This window comes from Vidua chalybeata, chromosome 6 (assembly GCF_026979565.1).
Source record: "Vidua chalybeata isolate OUT-0048 chromosome 6, bVidCha1 merged haplotype, whole genome shotgun sequence".
NCBI classification, from domain to species: domain Eukaryota; kingdom Metazoa; phylum Chordata; class Aves; order Passeriformes; family Viduidae; genus Vidua; species Vidua chalybeata.
Window position 1 is genome coordinate 39,026,174 of NC_071535.1, and position 24,185 is coordinate 39,050,358.

The window sequence follows — 24,185 nt, forward strand, 5'->3', positions numbered from 1 at the left end:
ACCTATGCTGCGTATCGGATTTTTCAAGGAAATACTTGAATACGTAGTTCTCAGCACAGACTTCTATTCCAAAATAATGAGCAGGTGGCAAAGAATAGTTTCTGAGATTTTGGTTTTGGGTACTGTTGCCCTAGGCTCTACAAGTCACACGTGCTTATCCATTTCTGTGCTTCATGTCTAACACAACTAGAACATGGTCCAACAAATATCAAGTTTAGAGCAACACACTGAAAGTTCTCCCAATATTTTGAACAGTTGCTTAATGTGGAAGTGCCATGTCTCGTCTGCAACCTCATCTACAGTCACCTTGAGAGAAACCTGCGTTTCTGTTTTCTTTCTTTTCTTTAATTCAGAGACCTGTAAATAACCTAGAACTAGCCATGGCAAACCCATCACCCTCAGGAAGGGATGGCTAGGATAGAAATTGAAAGATACAAGAGCCTTGCTACCAAGGAGTTAGTGGGCAGTACTTACATCCTATAAGTGCGATACATAATTCTGTCCATGGAGAAGCAGTGAAAAAAGGCACAAGACCATTTAGAAAGATTTCAAGACAGACAAGACAAAAAAATTTCAGACATTTAGATTTATATTATTTGGCCATTTTTCACAACATGCGAAGATGATGATACAAGAACTAAAATGACATTGTCTGACATATTAGCACATACACTATGCAGGCTAGACACCATAATATAACATTACATACTTGAGTTTGGAGGACATGTCCTCAGCTTGTCCCTTGCGTATCATGCTGGCATTGGCACTGATGTTCTGAGTGCGCTGAGGTTTCTCCTCTGCCTGTCTCACTGGAGCAGAAGAGGGTCTCTTGGCGGACCGCTTTATTCTTTCCTCCAGCATGCTCATGTCTTTCTCTGAAAGCTGTAGCACACAATGCTATCACTCATCCTGAGTTGTATGGGTTTTAGAAATCTCAATCACCTACAGGATTCACACCATACTTATCAGTGCAGACTGAAGTTCTCTAATATGAAGGTGGGAACTGTCAATGCTACCTCCTAGTAGCAAACTCACCAGAACACTCTGGACTGTCAGGTGCTACTTCAAGAGCTAATTAACCCATGTTGACAAGCTGTAATACAGAATACACCTATTTCTACCCATATAACTTTCAAGAAACAGGTAATCTTGAATTCAAACGATGGTACTACAGCATGTTTGTAATTGTTGCATGTGTTGCTGCAAAAACCTCAAACAAAAAAAGCACCACCCACCTTTCTATATTCTCTATTAGCAGACCAGGCAGTGCTTGAACACTCTGGACCCTGCTACAGAAGCAAGAGATCTTCTGACAATTGTCCTGTTCAATGTACTCATAATTCAATATGAACACCAGATCAGGCAACTTAATGCTTCAACTCAGGCAGTGAAAAGATTCATATTTACTTTCTTATCTATCAGACCAACGACTACCAATAACTCCATTTGAAAAAAAGTAGGCATTGCAATTTCATGAGAAGTACTTTCCAGCATCCCTATGATTTAGAAACCTTCCTTTCTAAATACAAATAGAGAACCCATGGATGGACCATACTGAAGCTAAAAAAGTCACTGTTAGAAAGAGCTGAATTGTTCAGGTGCTACAGTTTCTCCTTTACCTTGAAAATGCAAAAGCAAATGGACTATGTAGAACTGAGGTAGAAGCAGATTGCACTCTGAACAATAGTTAAATAGAATGGAAATCTAAGATGTTAATGAAAATGTAACATTAGCTCTCACGGGAACAGTTACCACAGAACAGTCACATTTAATTTCAACTTTTCAAGATGCTGGAAATTTAAAAAAAAAAAAAAAAAAAAAAAAGCGTCTTGTCGATCCAATAGCTTGTATGCCCTATGGCATATGACACGACACAACAAAGCTGCAAAGGCATTAAAGGCATTAAAATATCTATCACATTCCCATCAGTTTAATGCTGCTAGAAACACTACCAAGACCAAATCCAGATAACAGAACTGTAAAAAATGATCTAACTGCTCTTGATTCAGACTGGAATTCAGTGTACTTAATCTGAGATGCACAGTAATTATAAACACAGTGAACTAGCTTTCCATTGCTGGACATTGGAAACTGAGTTTTGCCACCTTTAACTTTTAGTGCATTTTAGATGACAATGGCTAAGTATGATTTTCAGAAAGCAAAAGAGCAGCAATAGAAAGCAGCATTGTGCTGACACTTCAAAAATGAAATGCCATAAGATGAAGCAAGTAAGCAAAACTTACCAGAATTCAACTGCAAAAAAAAAAGCTGAGAACTTAATGGAGCCCCAAAAACTAGCCTTTTTTTGGCCAAATAAGTTATCCAAATATTCTGAATCAGATGTGTTACTTGAATAGTTGACTATAAAGCAAGTTTCTCTTTATAAACATTTTAATTCCCATGAAGGTCAGTCTTTTTCTCTCTCTTTTTTTTTTTTTCCAGTTTTCTTTTTCATTCATGTACATCCAGGTTATAGACACTTCTCTTACTGGAAACAGGCTGAGAGTTGGGGCTGGAAGCATGCTGAAGAGAAGGCTCTGGGGAGACCTCACTGCAGTCTTCCTGTACCTAAAAGGGGCCTACAAGGAAGCTGGAGAGGGACTTCTAACAAGAGCACACAGTGATAGAAAAGTGGTAATTACTTTAAAATTAAAGAAGCTAAATTTATATTGGATTAGAAACTCTTGACTGTGAGAGTGGCTGAGGCAACGAAACAGAACAACCAGTACTTGAAGTGTTCAAGTGTTTCTGCCCATGGCAGGGGATTTAGACCTAAATGGTTTTTAAGGCTCCTTCCCAAACCATTCTATGATTTCATATATTCTACAATCTGGGATTAACCAAAAAAACCATCAGAGGATCTATGATGTAGCAAGTTATTTTCAATACTACAGAATCACAGAATAATGAGGTTGGAAGAGACCTCTAAGATCATCAAGTCCAACCTATGCCCTAACACCTCAACTAGACTATAGCACCAAGTGCCATGTCCAGTCTTTTTTTAAACACATCCAGAGATGGTGATTCTACCATCTCCCTGTGAAGACAGTTACAGTACTTTATTATTCTTTTGGTGAAAAATTTCTTCCTAATACCCAACCTGTACCTTCCCTGATGTAGCTTGAGACTGTGTCCTCTTGTTCCGTCAGTTGCTGCCCGGTGGAAGAGACCGACCCCCACCTGTCTACAGCCTCCCTTTCAGGAAGTTGTAGAGAGCAATAAGGTCACCTCTAAGTCTCCTCTTCTCCAGGCTAAACAACCCCAGCTCCTTCAAACGTTCCTCATAGGGCTTGTGTTCCAAGCCCCTCACCAACCTTGTTGCCCTCCTCTGGATGCACTCAAGCATCTCAATGTCCTTCCTAAACTGAGGGGCCCAGAACTGGACACAGTACTCAAGATGCGGTCTCACCAGTGCCGAGTAAAGGGGAAAAATGCTACAAAATACTCTTGAAGCCAACAACGAGATGCACCATAACCAATCACAAGCAAAACAGTGCTAATCCCCTACAAAAGTGTAAGGATTTGAAGAAAAACCAAACCACCAAACCAAGCACAGCATGCTAACCCCAAATCCCCCATAAACTTATTTGCAGTTATACTGACATTTCCAATCAGCTTGAACACTTGGTCACCATGGACGTTGTATACAGTCACGATGGTATTCAGTGCAGCGTTGCGCACAGTGTTGTCCCGGTCACCAATGTGGGTTGCCATTTCCTTTAAGGCTTTCCCTGGAGTTGGCTGGCAAACATTCATGCCATACGATTCAACCAGACATCCAAGCTCTTCCAAGCATTCTAAAAGAAGAAGATAACATATGCACATTCAACTTTAAAGCTATTGGGAAGAGAGCCCTCCAATTCCTCTGTTGCTTGCACAGCTTGAATATTCACTGTAGAGAACTGCCAATCACAAAGCAGATGATAGATATACTCCAGGTGATTTATGGCATCAATAGTAAGCTACAGCAGACTACTTCACAGATAAAAGCTGTCAGTGACCCTTCTACACTTCAAGTATTTCCCATACCCATGTATGAGCAATGTTACAGTTAACATCACATTCAGGTTAACAGTTGTGAGCTTGTAATACTATATTATATAGAGAATTTAACTTTCTGCTTATACCAGGATAAGATATTCTCAAAGTGATCAGGAAGTTGTTTGAACTACAAATGTCACAACTTTATTATAGACATTACTTGTGGTGAGACAAATGTGCAGTGCAGAGACATTTCTTGATCAGATTAACTGATTCTCTTGGTGAGTAGGCAAGTAGTACTGTCACTGTTCTCCCCAGCACTGTTTCACTAAGAAAACAAGCCTATTCAAGGGACTTATAAAACGTATAGCAACGTAAGAGATTACTTGTCTTTGGAAGGTACAAAGACACCAAAAAATAAAAAGCAATAAGATACTACTTGAAAATCTCATCCTTTAAACATTTAGGAACATCTGCATAAAATGCCATGTGCATGCAAATCTCACATCCCACCTAACATTCTTATGCTGGGTTGTTCAAGATGCAAACCAAAGCAATTTCAAGTACTTTGAACACGTGCAGTTCAACAGGCCATTTCCTACCTGCACGTTGTTTGGAGTTTTTTGATTTTGTCCCCTCCATGATAAAAGGGAACATCTTGCTAGCTGGATAGATGAGACACATTCTGTTCAGAATGGCACGTACATCCTTACGGATGACATCTTTTGGTTCTCCTACCTAATGGAAAATTAATGTAAAAAAAAAAGAAAAAGAGGGGAAGAAATGCAGAATATTTTATACAGTCTCATGATATTTTTGACTATTCTAAATAGTCTTAGGAAAGCCAGAATCATTCTCAAGGCAAAATCCCTTTTTTGTACATGGATTTTAAGGGAAATATGCAATATAGAATCATAAAGGTGACAAAAGACAACCTTAACATCATTGAGTCAAACCGTTAAACCAACACTGCCAAGTCTACCACTAAACCATGTCCCCCAAGTGTCACATCTACACGTCTTCTAAATACTTCCAGTGATGGAGACTAAACCTCTTCCCTGGGCAGCCCATTTCAGTGATTGACAACCCATTCAGGAAAGAAATTTTTCCGAATATCCAATGTAAGCCTTTCCTAGAACAACTTAAGGCCTTTTGCTCTCATTCTATTCACTTGTTACTTGACAAGACAACACCAACACCCCTCTCGCTACAGGTAGTTATGAAGAGCAGCAAGATCCCTCCTGAGCTTCCTTTACTCCAGGTTAAATAAACACGGCCTGGTGAATTTCACACAAGCCACCAACTAGATTTAACTCCATTCACAATATATTTAGAATGAACATATTGCAGTGTTTGATGGTATTCTTCCTCGTGAAAAATAATTTTAGTTTCTGTAAAACAAATTGTACCTTTAGGATAAGATAAGGGATGAAAGAGGATGCTTCATTTTCAGTGAGATGATACTCTTCTTGACTCAGCAAATTGAAAAGCAATTTAAGGTATTCAAGTGCTTTCATCAAAACACTTGTGTTGGTATCGAAGAACCTCAGGGTAAGCCATTTTAGGATCAAATCCAGGCAGCTGATGACTCCATCTTTCTCACTCTCCAAGTGCTTGAATGCAGTTAAAAAAAAGGTTACGTAAATTGAAAGACACTGTTCAACAAGAAAATAAGCTAAGCTGTGTCTGGTAAAATAATCTACATTTATTGGTAGCTTCTTAGAACAATACACACTCACTTTTAACTTATATGGCTTTCTAAAATTCTAAGAGAAGTCTCTGGTGAGGAAATTATCCCTTCTCCTGAGAAACAGTCTTAATACCAACTTCATCATACCTCTGAAAATTACTTCTATGTTATGTTTAGGTTTCAACTACACAGAACAATGACCCCTGGCGCCTCAGAGAATTTCTATTTGATTTTAATTCAAGCAGTATCTTTCACAGGAGAGAATAATTCTATCAGCCTCATCTTCTACCACAGATCCAAACTCACCTCAATCATAACAGTCAGTGCTTTGTTGTGGTGCTGGAAGTCTGCATGAAACATCTCATCCTGTAGCCATTTGGCCACACAAGTGGACATCTGAGTTTTCAGCTGTTCAATATATTCATCACGGGGAGTAGTGAAATTCCACTTTAACACCTGTAAAAGGCAGCATTTAGAACTCACAGCAAGCACGGATTCCTTCCTCACAGATGCTGCTGGTTGACATCTTTTAATTCTGCTTTAGAACCTCTTTTCGAAGCCCTCTTATTGCCAATAAGTAATGAAAAATCAGTGGTGTTTGCTCACCTTTTTTTTACATGACAAGTTTTCTTCCTATGGACTGATTATCCTTATGCTATTATTTTAATAATTATAACTTAAAGTCATTGTTTTTAAGCTCCAGACAGGCCTACTTACTAGCAAGTTACAAATAACATGTATATTTTCAGTAACAGAATTTTCCCTACAAATTGCTATGTGAGGCTGCTCAAAATAAGTGTATTAAAGCATCTGCAATGTACCCTAGAACTCTGACATTGTACCTGAAAGCAATTGACTAAGCTTAATGATACTTCACAACTTGAAAAATGTAAAAAGGTCTTTGGTTTTAATGACAGAGTATAAATGCACAAAATTTGAAAATCAGAAAAGAAATGTCACAGTAAGCCTGCTATTGATACATGAAATTCAACTCAAGAATCAGATTCCAAGAGATGGACAGCAGCTAACACGTGCCACAGTATGTTTAATTCTAAATTAAAAACTAAAGAATGCATTAAAAGCCTCCACTTCAAAACCTGTGAACACATTCTGATTTTTCTCACCTTCAGAGCTTTCTCTTCTCTCATCCTCTGTTCCTTCCCATTTGGGACAATGATAAAAACAGGGCCTGATTTATCATCGTCTTCCTTTAGATTAGGCTTGCTTACCACCTTCTTTCCCTGTACCTGAAAGAAACAAGGTATTAGCAGGCAACGCAAGCCATATATATGCCTCAGTCCCAGTAACTGCAAGCGTTAGGTACTTGCCACCCTCATGCTGCCTATGTGTACAAGAGCCAGAGAGAAGCTGAAAGAAAAATGTTGATTAGAAGTTTAAAAGTGTGTGCTCAGCTGCTGTGGAAGCAATACCCATGACAGAGTGCACAGTAGTACCTTATGAATTATGACAGATCACTCTCAACCAGTGTGCTAGTCACCCACACACATCCCTAAAATCCAACATGGTACCTGTTTGATAGACTGGTTCTTTGTCAGACTTGAACCGCCCTTGCTGAGGCTTGCATTAGCTTTGGACAGGCAGGCATTGCCCTTGGACATATTGCTATTAACATCTGACTGCTGGAAATAAGCCATAGAAAAGTCTTTGCTGAGAATGTGTTGGAATGGAAACTCTTAAGAATAAACAGCTGTCTGACAACAAAGGTCTTAATTCTACCAGCAGAGTTCTGGCAGAACACTGCACTGACTTCAGCAAACCTACAACATCCTTCAAGGTCTGTTCTGCTCATTCTTACCATGAATATAGACCTACATCAAATGTGCTGGTTACAGCACTACTTCAGATGATGGGACTGTAGAACAATTTGGGTTATTTTTAGTTATATACATAGGACAAACTTTATTATTGATAGCAAAAAAAAAAAAAAAAAAAAAAACTGTAACACAAAACAACAGAAAAACCTAACCCAAAATTGACTGTAATCAGTTGAGATTATGTTTTTAAGCATACTCCTTCCCTTTTTGCACTTTGACTGAGAACTTCTTACCCTTCACACTGTAAGACAGAGATTAATTTCTTTTGATACATGGGCTCAAAATTAACATTCAAGCGTAACATTGGACCTGGAATAGTAAGAATGAATTCTCAACAGCACAAAATCAAAATGACCAGGAAAATTTAGAACAGAATGAGTTTCTCATAAGACTGATTTTTCACAATACGGACCTTAGGAATTAAATAGGTCATGACCAAAGCAACGATTAGGTAAGTGATATGGGAATGCCTGTCATTTCAGAGTTCAGACAAACATGAAGATTTTAAATAAAAGTTGTCCGTAGCAAGACTACACTCTTCTACCTATAACACATTAACAAACCACAGCTACTAACTTCATAAAACTCATTTTACACAAAAGGCAATCAACATACCTTAGTTTTAGAGGAGAGTCCTCCTGCTTTGGCTTTTTTGAGATCAGGCTTGGATTCCATGGTATTAGACCCCAAATCATCAGCAAATGCTGGAGAAACAATAGACCGTTTAAAGTTATCTAGAACCCCATTTTAGGTTATCAGTTTTCTCTTCTTAGGACATAAGAAAAACTGTTTGTGGATACAATATGCTTGTAACATATGTCTGAGGCTTTTAGAGCCACTGAAGAAGTCCCTTAAATTTCATGTTAGCATATTAAGTTTTCCTAACTAAGAGTATGGTATGTCAGCCAATTTGTCATTTTTCAAAACAATTAAAAAATGCAGACATATATATTGTGCAGGCTAATGTCTAGAGCTGTAGTTGCACCTGGCTTGAGTAAGCTAGCCCCAGCAGTTTGATTCTTCAAACCAATAGTCCCCTAATCCCATCACAGAAGCATTCTGGAAGTCCCACAGTGAACTACACTGAGTAAATAGTCCAGATAAAAAACGTGAAAAAAATTTAAAAAAAAGAGATTATATTAAAATTAGATTAGTATAAGAAAAGAACTTCCCCTTTAGCCCAGCTTGGTTTGAGCTTCAATACCAAGTACATATTTTCAAGTTTTCAAATAGCAGCTGACAGATGGTTGTGTGGAAAGGAAACATCCTCCTACACTGGAAACTGATTCAAATGCAAGACCAACCAAAACCCTAACTATGCTGAATACCTATTCTCTAGCTAAGTATGTTTACTCCTCTGGCATGTCAAAGCTTTGAAATCCACCGTTTTCTCAGTAATTTCCCAAAATGTCAGAGAGGTTACCTGATGCAGGTTGGAATTTGGCTGGAGCTGCTCCTCCTACCACTCTGGAACATGCTTTAGCAGGTGGAGCTGGTTTGGCTGGCATGTTGGCTTTGGCTTTCTCCAGCATGGCCAGTACCTGGTCTTTGGAAGTTGGCTAGAAAACAAAAAGTGCAAGAAAAGAAGTGGTAAGTTTAGTAATGTCCATCACTAATCTTTCTAACATGTGCTACAGACAACAAAAACAAAATTAGTTTGAAACAATCCATGCTCTGTTAAGCATCTCGGATGATGGTAATCTTAAAACACCATTGTTCTCAGATACTTTTGTTCTGAGTTAAATCATCTTTCCTTAAAGTTTCTTCTGCAAGATCTATGGGAAATATGTAAACTCACTCTGGGTGAGTGGTCTTTGGACGTCAGTGGAGTACCTACTTGCCACTCAGGAGTCCATAAGCTAAACCAAACTGCTAGTAACCATGCTAAAGTATGAACAGAAAGGCATAGAGTGGGACAGGAACTGGTATGGAAGCTATCTGCAAATAGACTTTTTTCAGAAGAAAAGCAGAGTGAATAAATATCAAGCTCTTGAAGTAATAAGCCTGTAAAGGCAGTAATCGTTTCTGAAGCAGAGAAACCTCTAGCTCACAGCTCCTGATACTATTTTCAGTACCCCTGAAAATACTCAGTGCAGACAAGCTAACGTGACTCAAGACAGCATGTCATGAGACTGTGAATAGGACTTAATATTCACTCAGTCAAGACCACATGATCTAAATCTTTGTAACAGAAGTACCTTCAGCTTGCCAGTGGCTTTTGCCATCTTCTCAAAGCCCAGATGCATCATGAAGAACGGCAGGGCATCCTGTGCCTTTTTGCGCACATCCCCATTTCGATCTTCAAGGCAGGAGTACAGGTGAGGCACACACAACAGTAGGTCAGAAGGAACAGAACGGAGGGCAGGCAACTTCTCAGCCAACCAGCCAAGAAGCTGAAAGAAAGTTTTAAAGAAGTGTTCACAGTGCTGTGCAAAGTTTATATGTGCCAAGGCATGAAAGTCTGAACAGCAGTCCTTCACACACCATTACATTCTACAACGTAAGTAGGAAAAATCCACCCAAACATTTTTCAAATATTCTTCAACAACATCAATTTCCATGTCAGCAATTACAAAAATTAGAAGTTAAGTACAGCATGTTAAACACAATTATCTTGAAACTTTAAGCCTCGTCTCTTTGCAGGCTGTTTCTTCCTTTTGAAAGGAATAGAATTTCAACTGCTCTTTCTAATGTCTCCAGTTCTTTTCCATGGTGAATTTGAGGGCACATAAACTAGCTCTTTAAATGCTAATCAAAACAGACAGAAGTTTCATTTTAGAGGCACTGAAGTCTAAATGACAGCTATCATGCAGGAAGAAAGCTTGTTATTCACCTTTTAAGGTTTAACAATTTTATGTCAGAACAAATACACAGTGACTTGTTTTCCCATATAATGGTAGCATTGTGTAATTTCAGTCTGCATAAAGAGTCCATAGACATAAGGTTATTTTGATTTGACATGCATAAGAAGTTTACTTGAAAGAAGCCTACCTCTTGTCTTAGGAAAGGATTTTCTTTTTTGAGCTCTTCTGACAGGTCTTCCCCTTCCAACCACTCTTTCATGCCCGTTTGTTCGGCCCAGGCATTCACAGTTGCCAGTGCAGCAGCACGAACATTATTCTGGAGCAAGAACAAGATTTAAAAAGAATTAATCTAAAGGGAGGTCAGAAGATTACAACAGAAGAAGCAATAGTCATCCTTCCTATGAAAGCAAAAAGCTTCCACATCATGGACTTTGAAATCTCTTTTTTTATTTGCAGCTTAAGAAGTCTAAGATTCAGAAGAATTTCGTTTCAGTGATATCAGCTGCAGCAATCTCCAAATCAGACATAATACTTATCTACCATAATTTTTTTAAAAATAAGTTTAATAAAGAGGGTGAAAGGGTGTCTCTAAAACTACTTTTACATGTTACTATTCATTGATGATAATTCTGGGAATCTAACTCTCAAAGAAACTAAAAATTAATGTTAGTGACATATATAATGCTTAAAATAGACTGTACATTCATAAATCACAGCAAGTGGATTATGGAGCCTGCTATTAGGGCACTCCCATTTAGGATACGTATGAGCATAATCGGGAATGAGGGAGCCCTCTACCAATTTCCATCTTGTTTTCTCCAAGCAAAATTTAGAACAGCACCTTTTTTTGAAGCAGCTATATGAAGTTATGAGAAGCCAGATGGAATATTTAACAACTCCGGTTCTTCGAAATGTTATCAGTCTAGACATGACTCAATACATGTGACCCTCTCCGGTAGGCTGAATTTCTGAGGAAAGCTAATAATGCAGCAGACTCATCTAGTTAAGTATGAACCATATTAAATGCAGAAGTAATATTCAGGCATATATGTATGTAAACAAGAAGTCAGCATCCTTGCTTTACCAACTTCTCCCATCTTCTACCTCATTGAGGAAAACAAACAAATCATGTGCTGCAGATAAATACATCCTAATCAGCCTCTCTGACAAGGCCTTGGTTCCCATAACCCAAATTTAATTTGTCTTCACTCATGCTTCAAGCTGATTATTTTCCTCAATTATTCAGTGGGTCCACTATAAACATATTGAAGTAGGACCCAAAATGGACCATCCTCATCTTCAAAAACTTGACATATTTGATAAACTAGTTAAATCTTGCACTTGAAGTATGTAAAAAAAATTACCACTGTAAGAGTGTTCAAACGAGCATACAATCTTCTGTCAGCATTACTGTGCTTACAAGTTATGTCAGTATTATTCATTTTAGTAACAGTGTAAGTTAATCATGATAGGTCTTATATTTAAACCACATACTTGCAACTCTCATACCAGTCTGGGGCTCTGAGCAACCTGCTCTAGTGGAAAGTGTCCACTACCTATGGCAGTGGGGTTGGAACCAGATGGTCTGTAGGGTTCCCGTCAAACCTAAAAAGTTCTATGACCCTACAAAAGGAGCTTGCTGTTACCTCAGGATAATTGGCGAGTTAAAAGAAGAATTTAACAGTCACATAAAATCTCTGATCTTGAAGACTCTTAAAGAGAAAATCATTTGAACCAGGAGATTTTTATCTAGCCCTAGAACCAGTCCAAGTCTTTCCACTGCCTAGGACAGGTAGATCCAGCTTCTGCTCTTCTTCCTACTCACATCCAAGCAGAGACAGCTGAAGTATGCCATCTTTGATAATTGCCCATGACTTCTGGCACAAGATATTGGCACCTTCCCCAGCCTCTTTACCCATTGCTTCAATTAGCTCTTTCCCATGGTCCTAAGCTTTATTTTGACACAGCATCCTGGCAAACTCGACACTGATGTTATTTACACAAGCTTCAGTGTCAGCTGTGAATGTCCTATGTCCACCTACAGTTCAAAGGTACCTTACACAGTAACAAAGACAACAATAATGTATACTGGAATCCACAGTGATAAGACAAAATATTCTACAAGAAACTTTACCAAGCAAACCTGTTCAGTGTCTAAAATACCACACTTTCAGCAGCAGAAATATGCATATGGTCACCACATTAATTTAAAAGCCAGATTGTTTCACTGGGTTTAGTTACAAGGAGAACATACATCTGAATATACATTCAGGCACGTATTTATACTTGAATATTAAGTTGTCATTCAGGCAAGAACTTTTTAAAAAAAATTGTAAGCTTCCAAGGAAGTTTTAACTACCAACCACCTTTCAGGCATAGCTTAGATACATAAAAAACAAAGAGATCTTGATGTCTGTCCTACCTTACTATCTCCTAGAACAGTAATGACAGGAATCCCCAAATTTTTCACATACTGTTTGATATTGGGGCCCATTGCTGTTGCTAGCTGCTGAAGAATGCTCAGTGTTTGTTGCACCTGCACATAAGGAAAAAAAAAAAGGTTTTAAATAAAACAGTGTAACAAGCATTTGTGCTAAAACTCAGTTATATAAAGAAATACTGCTATATATTAAGCTTTTACTTTAGAATGCCTGCTCAATGAAATCTATTCCAGACTTCAAATTCATCACACTGAAAACCAAAAAATACTTCCATATTCTGAGCAAATTAAATTTCAAGTAAAAATATTTTCAAACAAGGGACAATTCGCTTTTGTCACAAATTAAGCAATTAGTCATTCTTTTAAAATTTCTTTATATTACATTCAGAGCAAAGGTAGTTTCTTTTGAAGAATTTTTAAATGAAAAAAAGGCAAATATTTATTAAAATAGGGAAATATATGATTTCGAAACACACAGTTCACTATTTTCCAACTGTTGATTTAATGACATTAAAAGAGACCACACCGTAATAAGAAAGGTTCAGAAATCATGACTACCTTAAATTTTAAGTTGGAAACAACTGAAACAGAATTTTGAAAAACGTACCAAGATTTTATTGGAGTCATTGAGACGACCCTTCAGAGCAGCTGGAAGTTCTCCTATGTTTGGCTGTATGAACTTTGCTTCATTTATTATGCTTGTCACTTCATCTAGACCTTCCTTTCTGATCTTCCAATTCTTATCCCCAATCTTAGACACTAGTTCCGCTGTGATCTTATCACTGCAAGAGAAAAACAGGTAAAGTGTCCGTTTACTTAGGAATACCTCTATTAATATTTGAGTGCTTTAACACCATAGATTTCTGCTTAGAAAGCAGTTAAAATGCAAGTTTTGAATTGCAGTGGCAGTGTATTTTCAGGTGATAGAGTAAAAACCTACCCAATATCTGTTCTTGGCAAGAGATCCACAACATCATTCCCAACCTCCTCCTGTTCTTCTTCTTCACCATCATCCCCACCTCCCACACTGTGCCTGGAAATGCCACGAGTTGGAGCTGGTGCTGTCTGTCCTTGCATCTGCAAGCAACACAAAATCAGAAACAACAATTTTACAATTTTTCATTTGACACTAAAAATAAAACCACTTTTATGATACGAATGCACTGGATCAGGACAGAAGACTTCTAAACCATTACACTATTCAAACAAACCCAGGAACCTTTAAAGTTCATAATGAAAAAAAGGACTATTGAGATAGCTACACATAATGAATTTGCAGCCTTTGTGCACTGTCTTATAAGTCTGGTTGAATTACAAGCCCAAGGGTTAGACCACAATATTACTATGAACTCCAGCTACTGAAGTTTCAAAGTAGCTTTAATGACACTTGGTAGCAAGAGATCTTCACTTCATACCTTTTCAAATTCTGCATCAATCTGGGAGAGAAGGGCTGGCTTCTCATCTTCAAAAAACATTCTCAGAGAAGGTCCCACATAAAGATACATTACTCCCAGCAATGTAATGGCAGAAGTCCTCACAGCCTACCAGAAAGAGGAAAAAGCACTCAGTCTTCAAATCAAAGACTGATAATAATTCAGGATGAAGATTCTAAATTTACTCACTGGGTTAGTTGCAGCAAGAGCTGTCTTCACATTACTGATGAAAGCTTTGACATTCAATCTGTGGAAAAAAAGATGTCTCCCATAAATAAAACACAACACAGGAAACAGCACCAACAAACAAAATCATCACAGTATGTAAAATAAAATGAGATCCCTGGACAGATTTACACAACTAACTCAGATGCAGAAGACATGTATACTCATAAAATTATATCATCACAGGTACAGTGTAGATAGTAGCTGCTTAAATAACTACTGAAAGATCAGTTTGGAGAATAGCCTACTGTGAAAATCAATCAGTAAACAATTTCTACAAAAGCCTACTATTATCACAGCTGTAAAGTTTCTTAAACTACATAATCTATATGACAGTTAGGACTGAAATATTGAGGAATGAATTTAGAAACATTTGAAGTACCTGAAACATGACTACACAATAAAGGTGAGAGTATATTAATGTTGTGGTGGGTCTTTTTTTTGTTAGGTAGTCTCATGATCTTCCAGAAAAAGGCACAATTTTCAAAAGGATATTTACAAGAAAAATAAAGGAAGGTTTAAATTCCTGAATCTTATATATTATCTGTGCAGCTTCAAACACTGCTGTCCTAGTAACACATCTATACACCTTCCATGCTGCAAACATATATTTTAGGTGGAATTTACTAAAGAAGAGTTTATTTCCCGACTCAATCCATGTCACTATCCTTTTAAAAGCCACAGAATATCCTTAGACAGGCATAGTAACTGCCCAAGTAGTCAACTAAAGTGATATTTGAAGTTTTCCCTGCTTAGAGATTTTTTCCCCTCAGGACTAAACTTTATTATATATGCTTGACCACATTCAGTTAAAAGACTAGTGATTAAAAATTAAGGCATGCTATCCCTGGTTCTAATGGACAAATAATTTCTCACTCTCACAATGCCAGACATAATAACAGCTATTTTGTTGGCTAAAACTTCATCCACCTGTCATCAACCTTAAAATGTCTCCCAAGGAGATTAATAGGCATGCTGGTTACGTACTCTCCAGTAGGTTGTCAGATTCAGTTGTAGCTTTTTCTTTTCAGCTATTAAATGTGTAGTGGTCCACCTGCTGCAGGTGTATCCAAGTAGGAGTATAACAGACATGCAATACCACAGCTCTGTGCCCAACCCATACCTATAAGTACCTTAAGACAAATGCTCTTCAGAGAAGATTGAGTGGTGAGTGAAGTAGCTAGCAGTGTAATCACATCCTATCGTACTAGTAATGCCAGATACTTTGAGTTATATACTTAAGAGCTAGAAGAACATGGCTAGCATCAGAGTTTAAGGAACTAGAGTTCAGATGAATAGAACCTTAGTTCCGGATTAGAAACATTTCATTCAAGTTTCTCTTAGCAATTTACTTAAAAGACTTACCCAGAAAAGCCAAACTCTTTAATTGCATTTGAAAGCCAGTTCAAAGTTTCTGACTGGTTTTTAGGATTCTTCTGAGAGAAAGCCATAGCCACAACCTGGAATAGAAGAGAGTTAAGTGTAAACTTTCACTGGCAAACCAGGTGACAAAGCACTGCAATAAATAAGTGAAGGTACCTGCAAAAAACACAGGGCAAGTGAACAGAAAAGGGTAACAGAAAATGAAAAAGCAACTGTGTCACTGTAGCAGGATACAACTGGAACTGAAGTGAACCAGAAGTTCCTGAAGTACTTAGAGGCAGCCAGAGACACCTTTAGTACTGATTCGTACCTGCTTTTTAAAAAAAAGCATTAGATAATTATTCATCATTACTGTGCTTGGAAGATCATAAAAGAGATCCTCCTAGAAGCTGTGCTGAATCACATGGAGGGCAGGGAGGTGACTGAGACAGCCAGCATGGCTTCACCAAGAGCAAGTCCTCCCTGACCAACCTCAGGGCCTTTTATGATAGAGCAATTACATCAGTGCAGCTACAGATACCATATATCTGGACTTCTGTCAGGCCTTTGACAAGGTCCCCCACAACATCCTTCTCTCTAAATTGGAGAGAATTGGATTTCATGGGTGGACTTGTGGGTAAGGAACTGGTGGAATGATCACATCCAGAGGGTGGTGGTTAATGGCTCAGAGTCTTGATGGACATTAATGACAGGCAGCACTCCACTCAGGGATCCATAATGTCATAAATGACAGACAAAAGGATTGAGGGCTTCCTGAGGGCAAGTTTGAGACGAAACAAGCTGAGTGGTAGAGTTAACACACCTGAAGGACAGGAGGCCACCCAGAGACCTAGACAAGCTTAAGAAGTAAGCCCATGGGAACCTGAGGAGATTCAACAAGCCAAGGTGTTGCACCTGGGTCAGGGCAACGTCCAGTATCAACACAGGCTGGGGGATGAATGGAGAGAGAGTGTGCGCACGAGAGAGCATCCAGCTCCTCCAAGGAGGCTGCACACAACCCAGCAATGAGCACTCACAGCCCAGAAAGACAACTGTGTTCTGGGCTGCACCAAAAGCACTGTGGCCAGCAGGGTGAGGGAGGGGATTCTCAGGGAATTCCCTCTGCTCTGCTCTGGTCTTGTGAGACCCCACCAGCAGTGCTGCATCCAGTTCTGGGGCATTCAGCACTGAAAGGACATGGATGTGTTAGAATGAGTACATAGTAAGGCCACCATGATTCAAAGGACCTCTCCTGTGAGGGAAGGCTGACAGAATTGGAATTTTTCAGCCTGGATAAGGCTCCAGGGTGGTCTTGTAGCCCTTTAGTACTTGAAGGAGGCCTCCAAGAAAACTTTTGAAAAGGGCATACAGTGGTTAGACAAAGAGGAATGGGTCTGAACTGAAAGAGGAGTTGTAGTTGCCCTGTCCCTGGAAATGTTCAAGGCCAGGGTGGATGGGGCTTTGAGCAAGCTGCTGTAGTAAAAGGTATCCCTGCCTATGGGGGAGGACCTAGATGATCTTTAAGGTCCCTTCCAACCCAAACCATCCTATGATTCTATTTTCAACTTAAGAGGAATATATATTTAACTTCTGCCTCAGGAAGCATCTTGAGAGCAAACAAATCACTTTCATGCAACTGAGAAAAATCAAAGATTTGGGATTTACTCCTCAGACTGAAAGGACATCCTACATATTTCTGATTTTATTTACTGAAGGAGTACCTTTGCTGCTCACTCACCTGCTCAGCAGTCCATGGCAACTGACATGCTTCTGCTATTGCTGTCATTGCCTCTTTTGCATTAGTTCCACATTTCACATCACCAACCTTGTCTACAAGACCATCCAGCACAACCTGTGCTGAAGTTTTGGAGAAGTTTCCTTTCTGTGCAATTAATGCAACTATATGCAGTTTCATCTGCATCACCTGCAGTGTCCAAAACAGCAAGAAAGTTACTCATGTCTTTGTGTATTTTAGACTAATTTTTCTCATTCTATACATCTATAGATACATATAAGAATTATATGGATTTGTGGGTAAAATAGTAACGTATGCACAAAATTTGTATTTGTATATGTATATATATATACACATTTCAATATGTAAAGTATTTATGTACAGATATTTTGTACACACACACAGGTGTTTTGTGTGACTATACACAAAAACTGTACACACACAAACTATTATATATACACACAATCAATAATACTGGGCTGGAATTATCTACTTTAATAACTTATATACACAAACAGGCTTACAAATATGCACATGTATACATGATATACATCTAAAGACAATCTTTAGATGTCATCTAAGGTATCTGGAGTCTCAACTCTCAACAGAAATAAAATCTAATTTGAGAGTTTATTTTCTCATTGATTACAGATAGAACTGTGGCCACAGTGACGCATGCACTTACAGCCTTTCAGCTGGAAACTGCTTTTCATTAACAGAAATGGTCTATTTAGTTACTAAAGGATAATGTATTACCTGAAAATTTGTTTCCTTCCAACCAGGTTTCTTGGCCAACATTCTTACTAGGGCTTGGCAAGGCATTTCGCTTCTTTCCATAAGCTCAACAGCCTAAAAGATAAACATCAAGTTAGCCAGTGGGTCACAAATTATACAAAACAAACAGAAATTCTCAACTGTTCTCAAAGTATTTTCTTAATACTGAATTAAATTAGAGAAATTCTCAGTATAATAATGTACCTGAAGAGCCATTTTTACAAGGAGTCTGAGGTATTGAACCAACATTTAACCTACAGATTCGCATCACTACTCCTTTAATGTTCTTTAACAATGTCCTTAACAATCACTATTGGCCATTCCAACCCTAGGAATTTAACACTTAATTAAAAACAAACAAGCAAAATTCAGAACAGCCCACCTGCCCATCAAAAAGCTGCTTTTGTTATTAAGATGAAGTATATTATGAAGCTTCCATGTTGGAATGTTGACCACAAAGCAGAGATTAAGCCTGAATATGATCTAAATTACTGGGGTTTAGCTGTTGTTAGGCTTAATCATTCAATTTAAATAACAACATTTTAATAAAGCAGGCTTCTGCAGTAGCATTTCAATGCAGTCAGTCACCATTTCCCAACTGAAGTTAGTCACTTTTCCCACTAAAATACTAAAAGCTCAGTCATTACTGTACTGGTGTCGTGGTATGAACTACTTGTACATCTACAGTTGAAGCTTTTGTTTGTTTGTGACTACATGAAGCACTTACCACTAGCTGTGAAGACTGCTAGTACTGTATAAGCCTCAAAACATAAAAAAATCAACTGGCAAATAGTTGATTATAAGCAATTGTTGCCTAACACACAAACAGCAGGAACTTCTTTGCAATAGATCTGGCCTAGTTGTTGCAAAATCTTTTGTTTAAATCTAGCTATCTTTGAAACCAAGCTTTACAATTACTTGGAGTTTTAAAAATACCTCTAAGTATCCTCAAAAAGTAATCAAAATACTAGTATTTTTGACAAAAGCACAACTATCTTCATTAATGTAAAATACTTACTCCACCATTGTTACAGAATTTAAATCATATAAGCCATTTGGCTTTTTCAAGTATTGTTTAATCCATCTGAAGTGCTGACATACAACTACTACTAGAAGTATTTCAGGAGACTTAACAGGCCTAAAGAGCTGAAGAAATTGTTTGTTTTCTCTTTCCCTACTGACTCTCTTATCAATTGTTCCAAACCTACCTTCTGAAACTCCTCCATGCAGGCAAGCCTCTCTTTCCAGTTACCACTGTCCAACTGCTGGATACAAGAAGCTGGAAGGACAGCAGCAGCTTTCTCTTCACATACTTCTATCTGCAGCCAGATCAAAACAAGGTTAACACTCCACTAGATTACTTCAGAGGAGGGCAGTAACCTTAAGGACAGGTAATATACTGGGACTGACCCTTGTACTGTGGTGCATTTACAAAACAGGAAAAGGGTTCTGTTGTAGGTTGAAAGACTTCAGGATGGATTGTGGTTTAGGGGTCTTAAGGGTTTAGAAAGCTGCTAAAAGTGCACTGCAACAGAAAAGTAATCTCTGGAAAGTATGAGAAACTCTGCAGACAGTCAAAAATAATCTTGAATACCAATATTCTGCTTAAAGAATCAAGCAGAGTTAACCTAAAATTTGCAAGGTAATTTTGGATCAAGTCTGAATAAACACTGACAACAACAAGTCAGAAGTTGATGAGGGCAGACAGAAGACCTATCTTCTGTCTCCATTTTAGCAAAATGGAAAATTAAAGTTATTTAGTGATAAAAACTTCCCTCGTTTCACTGGTGTCTGCATCACGCTCAGGAACTGTATTCTCATTTTCTACTGCATGACTAACAATATAAGCTGGATACACAATAGAAATTATTCACTCTAAGCAACATTCTAAATGTAACTATGGTTTGGATTGACAGTCCAAAAAACTTGCAGATACATCTAACAAAGCTTCAATAGGTTTCTTGTTACTGTTTGACGCACAGATACCTGAGTTTACCTGGTTCCCTACCAAGAAAGTAGGTAGATGGTCAGCTAACATGCAGAATTCAGTAATTTTTTTGGAATGTAACTTAATATGAACAGTACAAAACATATTAGCTCATTTAATTATTACTTTATTTCACTTTAGATTTCAATGTAAACTCCAGAATAATTCATTCTTAGGTTTTTAATACCAGACTCCTTCAGCAAATCATGTGTCCTAAATTACATATGTAAGTATCACTGTTTTTTTCATCTCTTCCTACTTCAGGGACACTTAATATACCCTGTTATAAGGGTATAAGCATGATTTACTTCTTACTGTCTTAAATGGCCTAGTACCAACAACAGCCTGAAGAACAGGTGTATTTACCAAAGTCCCATTTCACCAGTTATAAATTTATACATACTGCTTTCCCTTCTCCTAACAAAAACAAAAAACCTCCTTGAAGAACGCTGTAGTGCCTGAAGAACTGACTAACCAAAGCTACAGTCTTTGGTTACAGAGGGCTTTGTATTTCAGAGAATAGCAGAATACTCACAGAGAGCTCCGACTCAAAGATTTCTTTGGTCTCAGGACCCTTCTTGCTTTTAGGCCCAGCACCTCCTGTACCTGCAGCTGTAGCTGGTTTGCCTTTCTTTGGTGGGACCCCAGCCTAGAAAGTCAATGGACAAGTTAGCCAAGATCAAGTAAGTCTCTAGCTCAGATACCAAAAGAACTGCTGTTTTTCCTATATTACACTTCTATATTCTAATGTCAGAAAAATACGTATCTCTGATAGCATAACAACTGCAGGCAGAGATAAGCTAGAGCTTATTTAATTAATATATGTTTTGTAAAACCTGTAGTCTAAAAGCAATAACAGGACAGTGGAAGAGAAAGGAAAAAGGAAAGAATGATCTATTTGCAAAAATTCAGGAAATAATGACTTAATCTGTACGTTTTCCTATGGATACTGGTTAGATACTAAACTTGTGGCTGGTGTCTCTTTCTCAGGTTATCTGAGTACCAATGTATTTCAAAAATTTTATCTATTCTTCTATTGACTTCCAGGTATCCTACCTGAAGAACTAAGTAGCATATTACAAAGACCATCTACTTCAGTCAATTTTTAAAATCCAAAGAATAATACTAAAGAAATACAAGCGAATAGTTCAAATTACTTCAGAATATACAAAGGAACAAACTAAAAACTATGCTGAAAAAATACCCAATACTTAATTAGTAACCTTGCTAGTTACAAGAAATGCTGACTTCAGCCAAGTATTACTATATCACAGAGCACATTAATGTTACAACACCTGAAACTCCTCTGAATGCATCCAATCTTTTATTACTATTTCAAAATCAAAATCTGGTATTAAGACATAAGTGGCAAGACAGTTTGTATCATTAAAAACTGAGATTTCATTATATTCCCAGAAAGTCAGATTCCTTTTGCTGCTAGGCTCACCTACTCCTGCAAAAGGACAGTGATAGCTCAGTGGAGGCAAATGTTCAACAGGCCACCTTTGATCTGCAGTAAGTAACTATTTGATGCAATCACAGACAACTGATTGTCAGACAACCTCTCACCTTCACCGCAGATGCTTTTTTCAGTGGTCCTGGTTTGGTTGCTGCATCTTTTGTTTCTTTATCTCCTGCAGGCCCTGGAAGAGCAGTGGTCTTTCCAGCAATAGGCTTGCCTTCTTTTTTCTCAGCTGCTCCTCCTGCTTTTTTACCATAAACCAATTCTACCTTTTCAGCACACTCTTTAATCTGCCAAGCAGTGGAAAAAAAAAAAAGGTGGGGGTAGAAAGAAGCCATTTAGCTACCACAATTGATGCACAGTGTCTCTTTACCAGCAGTGGCTCAAACTTGGCTACTGTGGAAAAAATGTGAAGAGTCTAAGTAGTTTACTTTCCAAGATTTTGTTATCTGGTGTTCCTTCAATAGTAAGGTTAACCAGTCAGTTAACCAGGCATCTACCATCACTGTATTACCAAAATAATTCTCCTAGTTCAAAATGAAGTGCATTTATATACTAAGAAAACATTGACACCCCACTGTTACTCATAGATGCTCTAAGACTAAGTTTGAGCACCTCAAACTATAAAATCTTCATTCAGTCAACATACCTGCCAGCTTATGCAAAAGTATAACAATTTTGTTGTTGGGAAGTAAGTCTTTAATACCAAATCCTATCTAGTAATACAAAATTAGACCATATGGCTGTGACCTAAAAGCTTGTTTCAGACAACGAAGTGTTAAAAAACAAAAAAAAACTCCATATACCACCAACCAAATCCACAACTAAATCTTGCAACCCACCTCACAGATAATACAGTCAGATACTTTATGTAAGAATGAAGAGATTTTCAGATTTCCTGCAACATCAGTAACATTTAAGTAAAAAATACATCCTCAAAAATCTGTGCTGTAATTAACTAGACTAAAGGATCATCTTTCACCTTCTCTAGCCTAAGATGCATTTTAAATGGATAAATGCAGCCTTTTAAACAACATTTATAACAATACTCACCCGATCAAGCTTTAGTTTGTCTACATCTGCTAGAAATGGATTCACAGCTTTCTCTCCAGCTACTTTCAAGGCAGTGCCTAATGCTTCAAATCCAGCATCTCTTACTTCAGGAGCAGAATCATTGATATGCTGCAGAGAAAGATAATTTAGGTCATGTGACTTGTGGCTCATATCTGAACATATTCTATACAAATCCCCTCCCCTTATTTAGAATCTAAATCTATTACAGAGTAATACTTGATATTCCACTGCAGAAAGAAAAAGGTTGTTTTCCACTTTAGTTTTCTAATGTACTGACCAAGTCTACTTTTTCTCAAATACAGCCATTTTATCATCTTTGTTTTTTTCCACAAGAAGAGGTTGAACATTCATGCTTTAAACATCATGAAAGTTCATAAAGAGTTTGAAGTTCTGTAATCTTGTTGTAATCTCAAATTTTTAAGCCAGGGATATTGCCTATAACAAGAAAAGGACTGTTTGCAATAAGAAGAGAAGTTTATATCATTGTAATTTACAATGATAAATGCTCTAGTGTCACTGCCATGTATGAATCAATAATGGTTGTTCTTTTATTCACAGTAAACAATAGCATTCCAACAAAAACTTAGAGATGTGTGCAAGATACAAGTGGCAGTGTCTGGGATAATAGTTGTAAATCACTCTCTTAATCTATTACAAACTTAATGAGTCTACAGCTTCAAAAAAGCTAAGATAAAGGAAACCAAATCGTTCCCCTGACTGACAGTCACCTTCAAGTTGGACATCAGCCATAAATGACTCTGAGGGCTACATAGCACACAAGAACTCTTTGGTCTCTGCACTACCTTCAGGTGTTTCTCCCCAAACAATCCAAGGTTGCACAACAACACTGTTGTTTGCAGTCAATGCCAGAGAATTATCAACAACTTTACCTTAAGAAGTGCAGCACAGAAAGGTTTTAAGAGGCTTTTTGGCAGAGTAGAAGGTGTGCAGTGTCGGAAGCTTCTTGCAATGAAAAGGGATGTTTGTTGCTTAATTGTTGGGTTTTTGTTGTCCATAACTGCCAAAATATCTTCACTTATGTTCTGTAATGTGGTCTACAGTGTTGAATAAAAAAAGTCATTATTTCAGTAAAGAGAAAAGCAAATCAAAGTTTGAGACCGATTCTCAGACAGTAGGGAAAATTTCACTGTTACTTACTGTAAGAAAGATTGCATCAATGGCCTCCTGCAGTGCCTGCACTACCTGGGGTTTCTTCTCTTTGAATTTCTCCAGGATCGTTGGAACAACCTATGGAGAAGGGAACAAAAATGTCAAATCCCTCTTCACTAATATAACTGGGAAGCCTGATAGTCTACCCCATGGTACTTTGCAGAGAATTCATTAATTCAAACATCTCTGCTGTAACCCTCCAGAAGTACACAG

General features: G+C 37.9%; 1 protein-coding gene across 2 annotated transcripts in view; it reads right to left on the reverse strand.

Moving 5' to 3' along the window:
• Positions 1-24,185, reverse strand: part of CKAP5 (cytoskeleton associated protein 5) — a 54,131-nt gene that overhangs the window by 10,466 nt on the left and 19,480 nt on the right. The window contains exons 10-34 of one of the 2 annotated variants that reach the window (XM_053944887.1): positions 23,961-24,050; positions 23,693-23,857; positions 22,782-22,910; positions 21,836-22,018; positions 20,802-20,915; positions 19,488-19,598; positions 18,262-18,354; positions 17,509-17,694; positions 15,774-15,868; positions 14,373-14,430; positions 14,166-14,291; positions 13,691-13,827; positions 13,358-13,532; positions 12,733-12,846; positions 10,498-10,626; positions 9,705-9,899; positions 8,930-9,065; positions 8,122-8,210; positions 7,201-7,311; positions 6,796-6,918; positions 5,978-6,127; positions 5,391-5,594; positions 4,584-4,719; positions 3,604-3,797; positions 710-882 (exon numbers count right to left, since the gene is read on the reverse strand). In XM_053944887.1, the coding sequence (XP_053800862.1) occupies positions 710-882; positions 3,604-3,797; positions 4,584-4,719; positions 5,391-5,594; positions 5,978-6,127; positions 6,796-6,918; positions 7,201-7,311; positions 8,122-8,210; positions 8,930-9,065; positions 9,705-9,899; positions 10,498-10,626; positions 12,733-12,846; positions 13,358-13,532; positions 13,691-13,827; positions 14,166-14,291; positions 14,373-14,430; positions 15,774-15,868; positions 17,509-17,694; positions 18,262-18,354; positions 19,488-19,598; positions 20,802-20,915; positions 21,836-22,018; positions 22,782-22,910; positions 23,693-23,857; positions 23,961-24,050 (3,416 nt within the window). The remainder of the gene's footprint in view (positions 1-709; positions 883-3,603; positions 3,798-4,583; positions 4,720-5,390; positions 5,595-5,977; positions 6,128-6,795; positions 6,919-7,200; positions 7,312-8,121; positions 8,211-8,929; positions 9,066-9,704; positions 9,900-10,497; positions 10,627-12,732; positions 12,847-13,357; positions 13,533-13,690; positions 13,828-14,165; positions 14,292-14,372; positions 14,431-15,773; positions 15,869-17,508; positions 17,695-18,261; positions 18,355-19,487; positions 19,599-20,801; positions 20,916-21,835; positions 22,019-22,781; positions 22,911-23,692; positions 23,858-23,960; positions 24,051-24,185) is intronic. The other variant, XM_053944888.1, reaches the window with a different exon arrangement.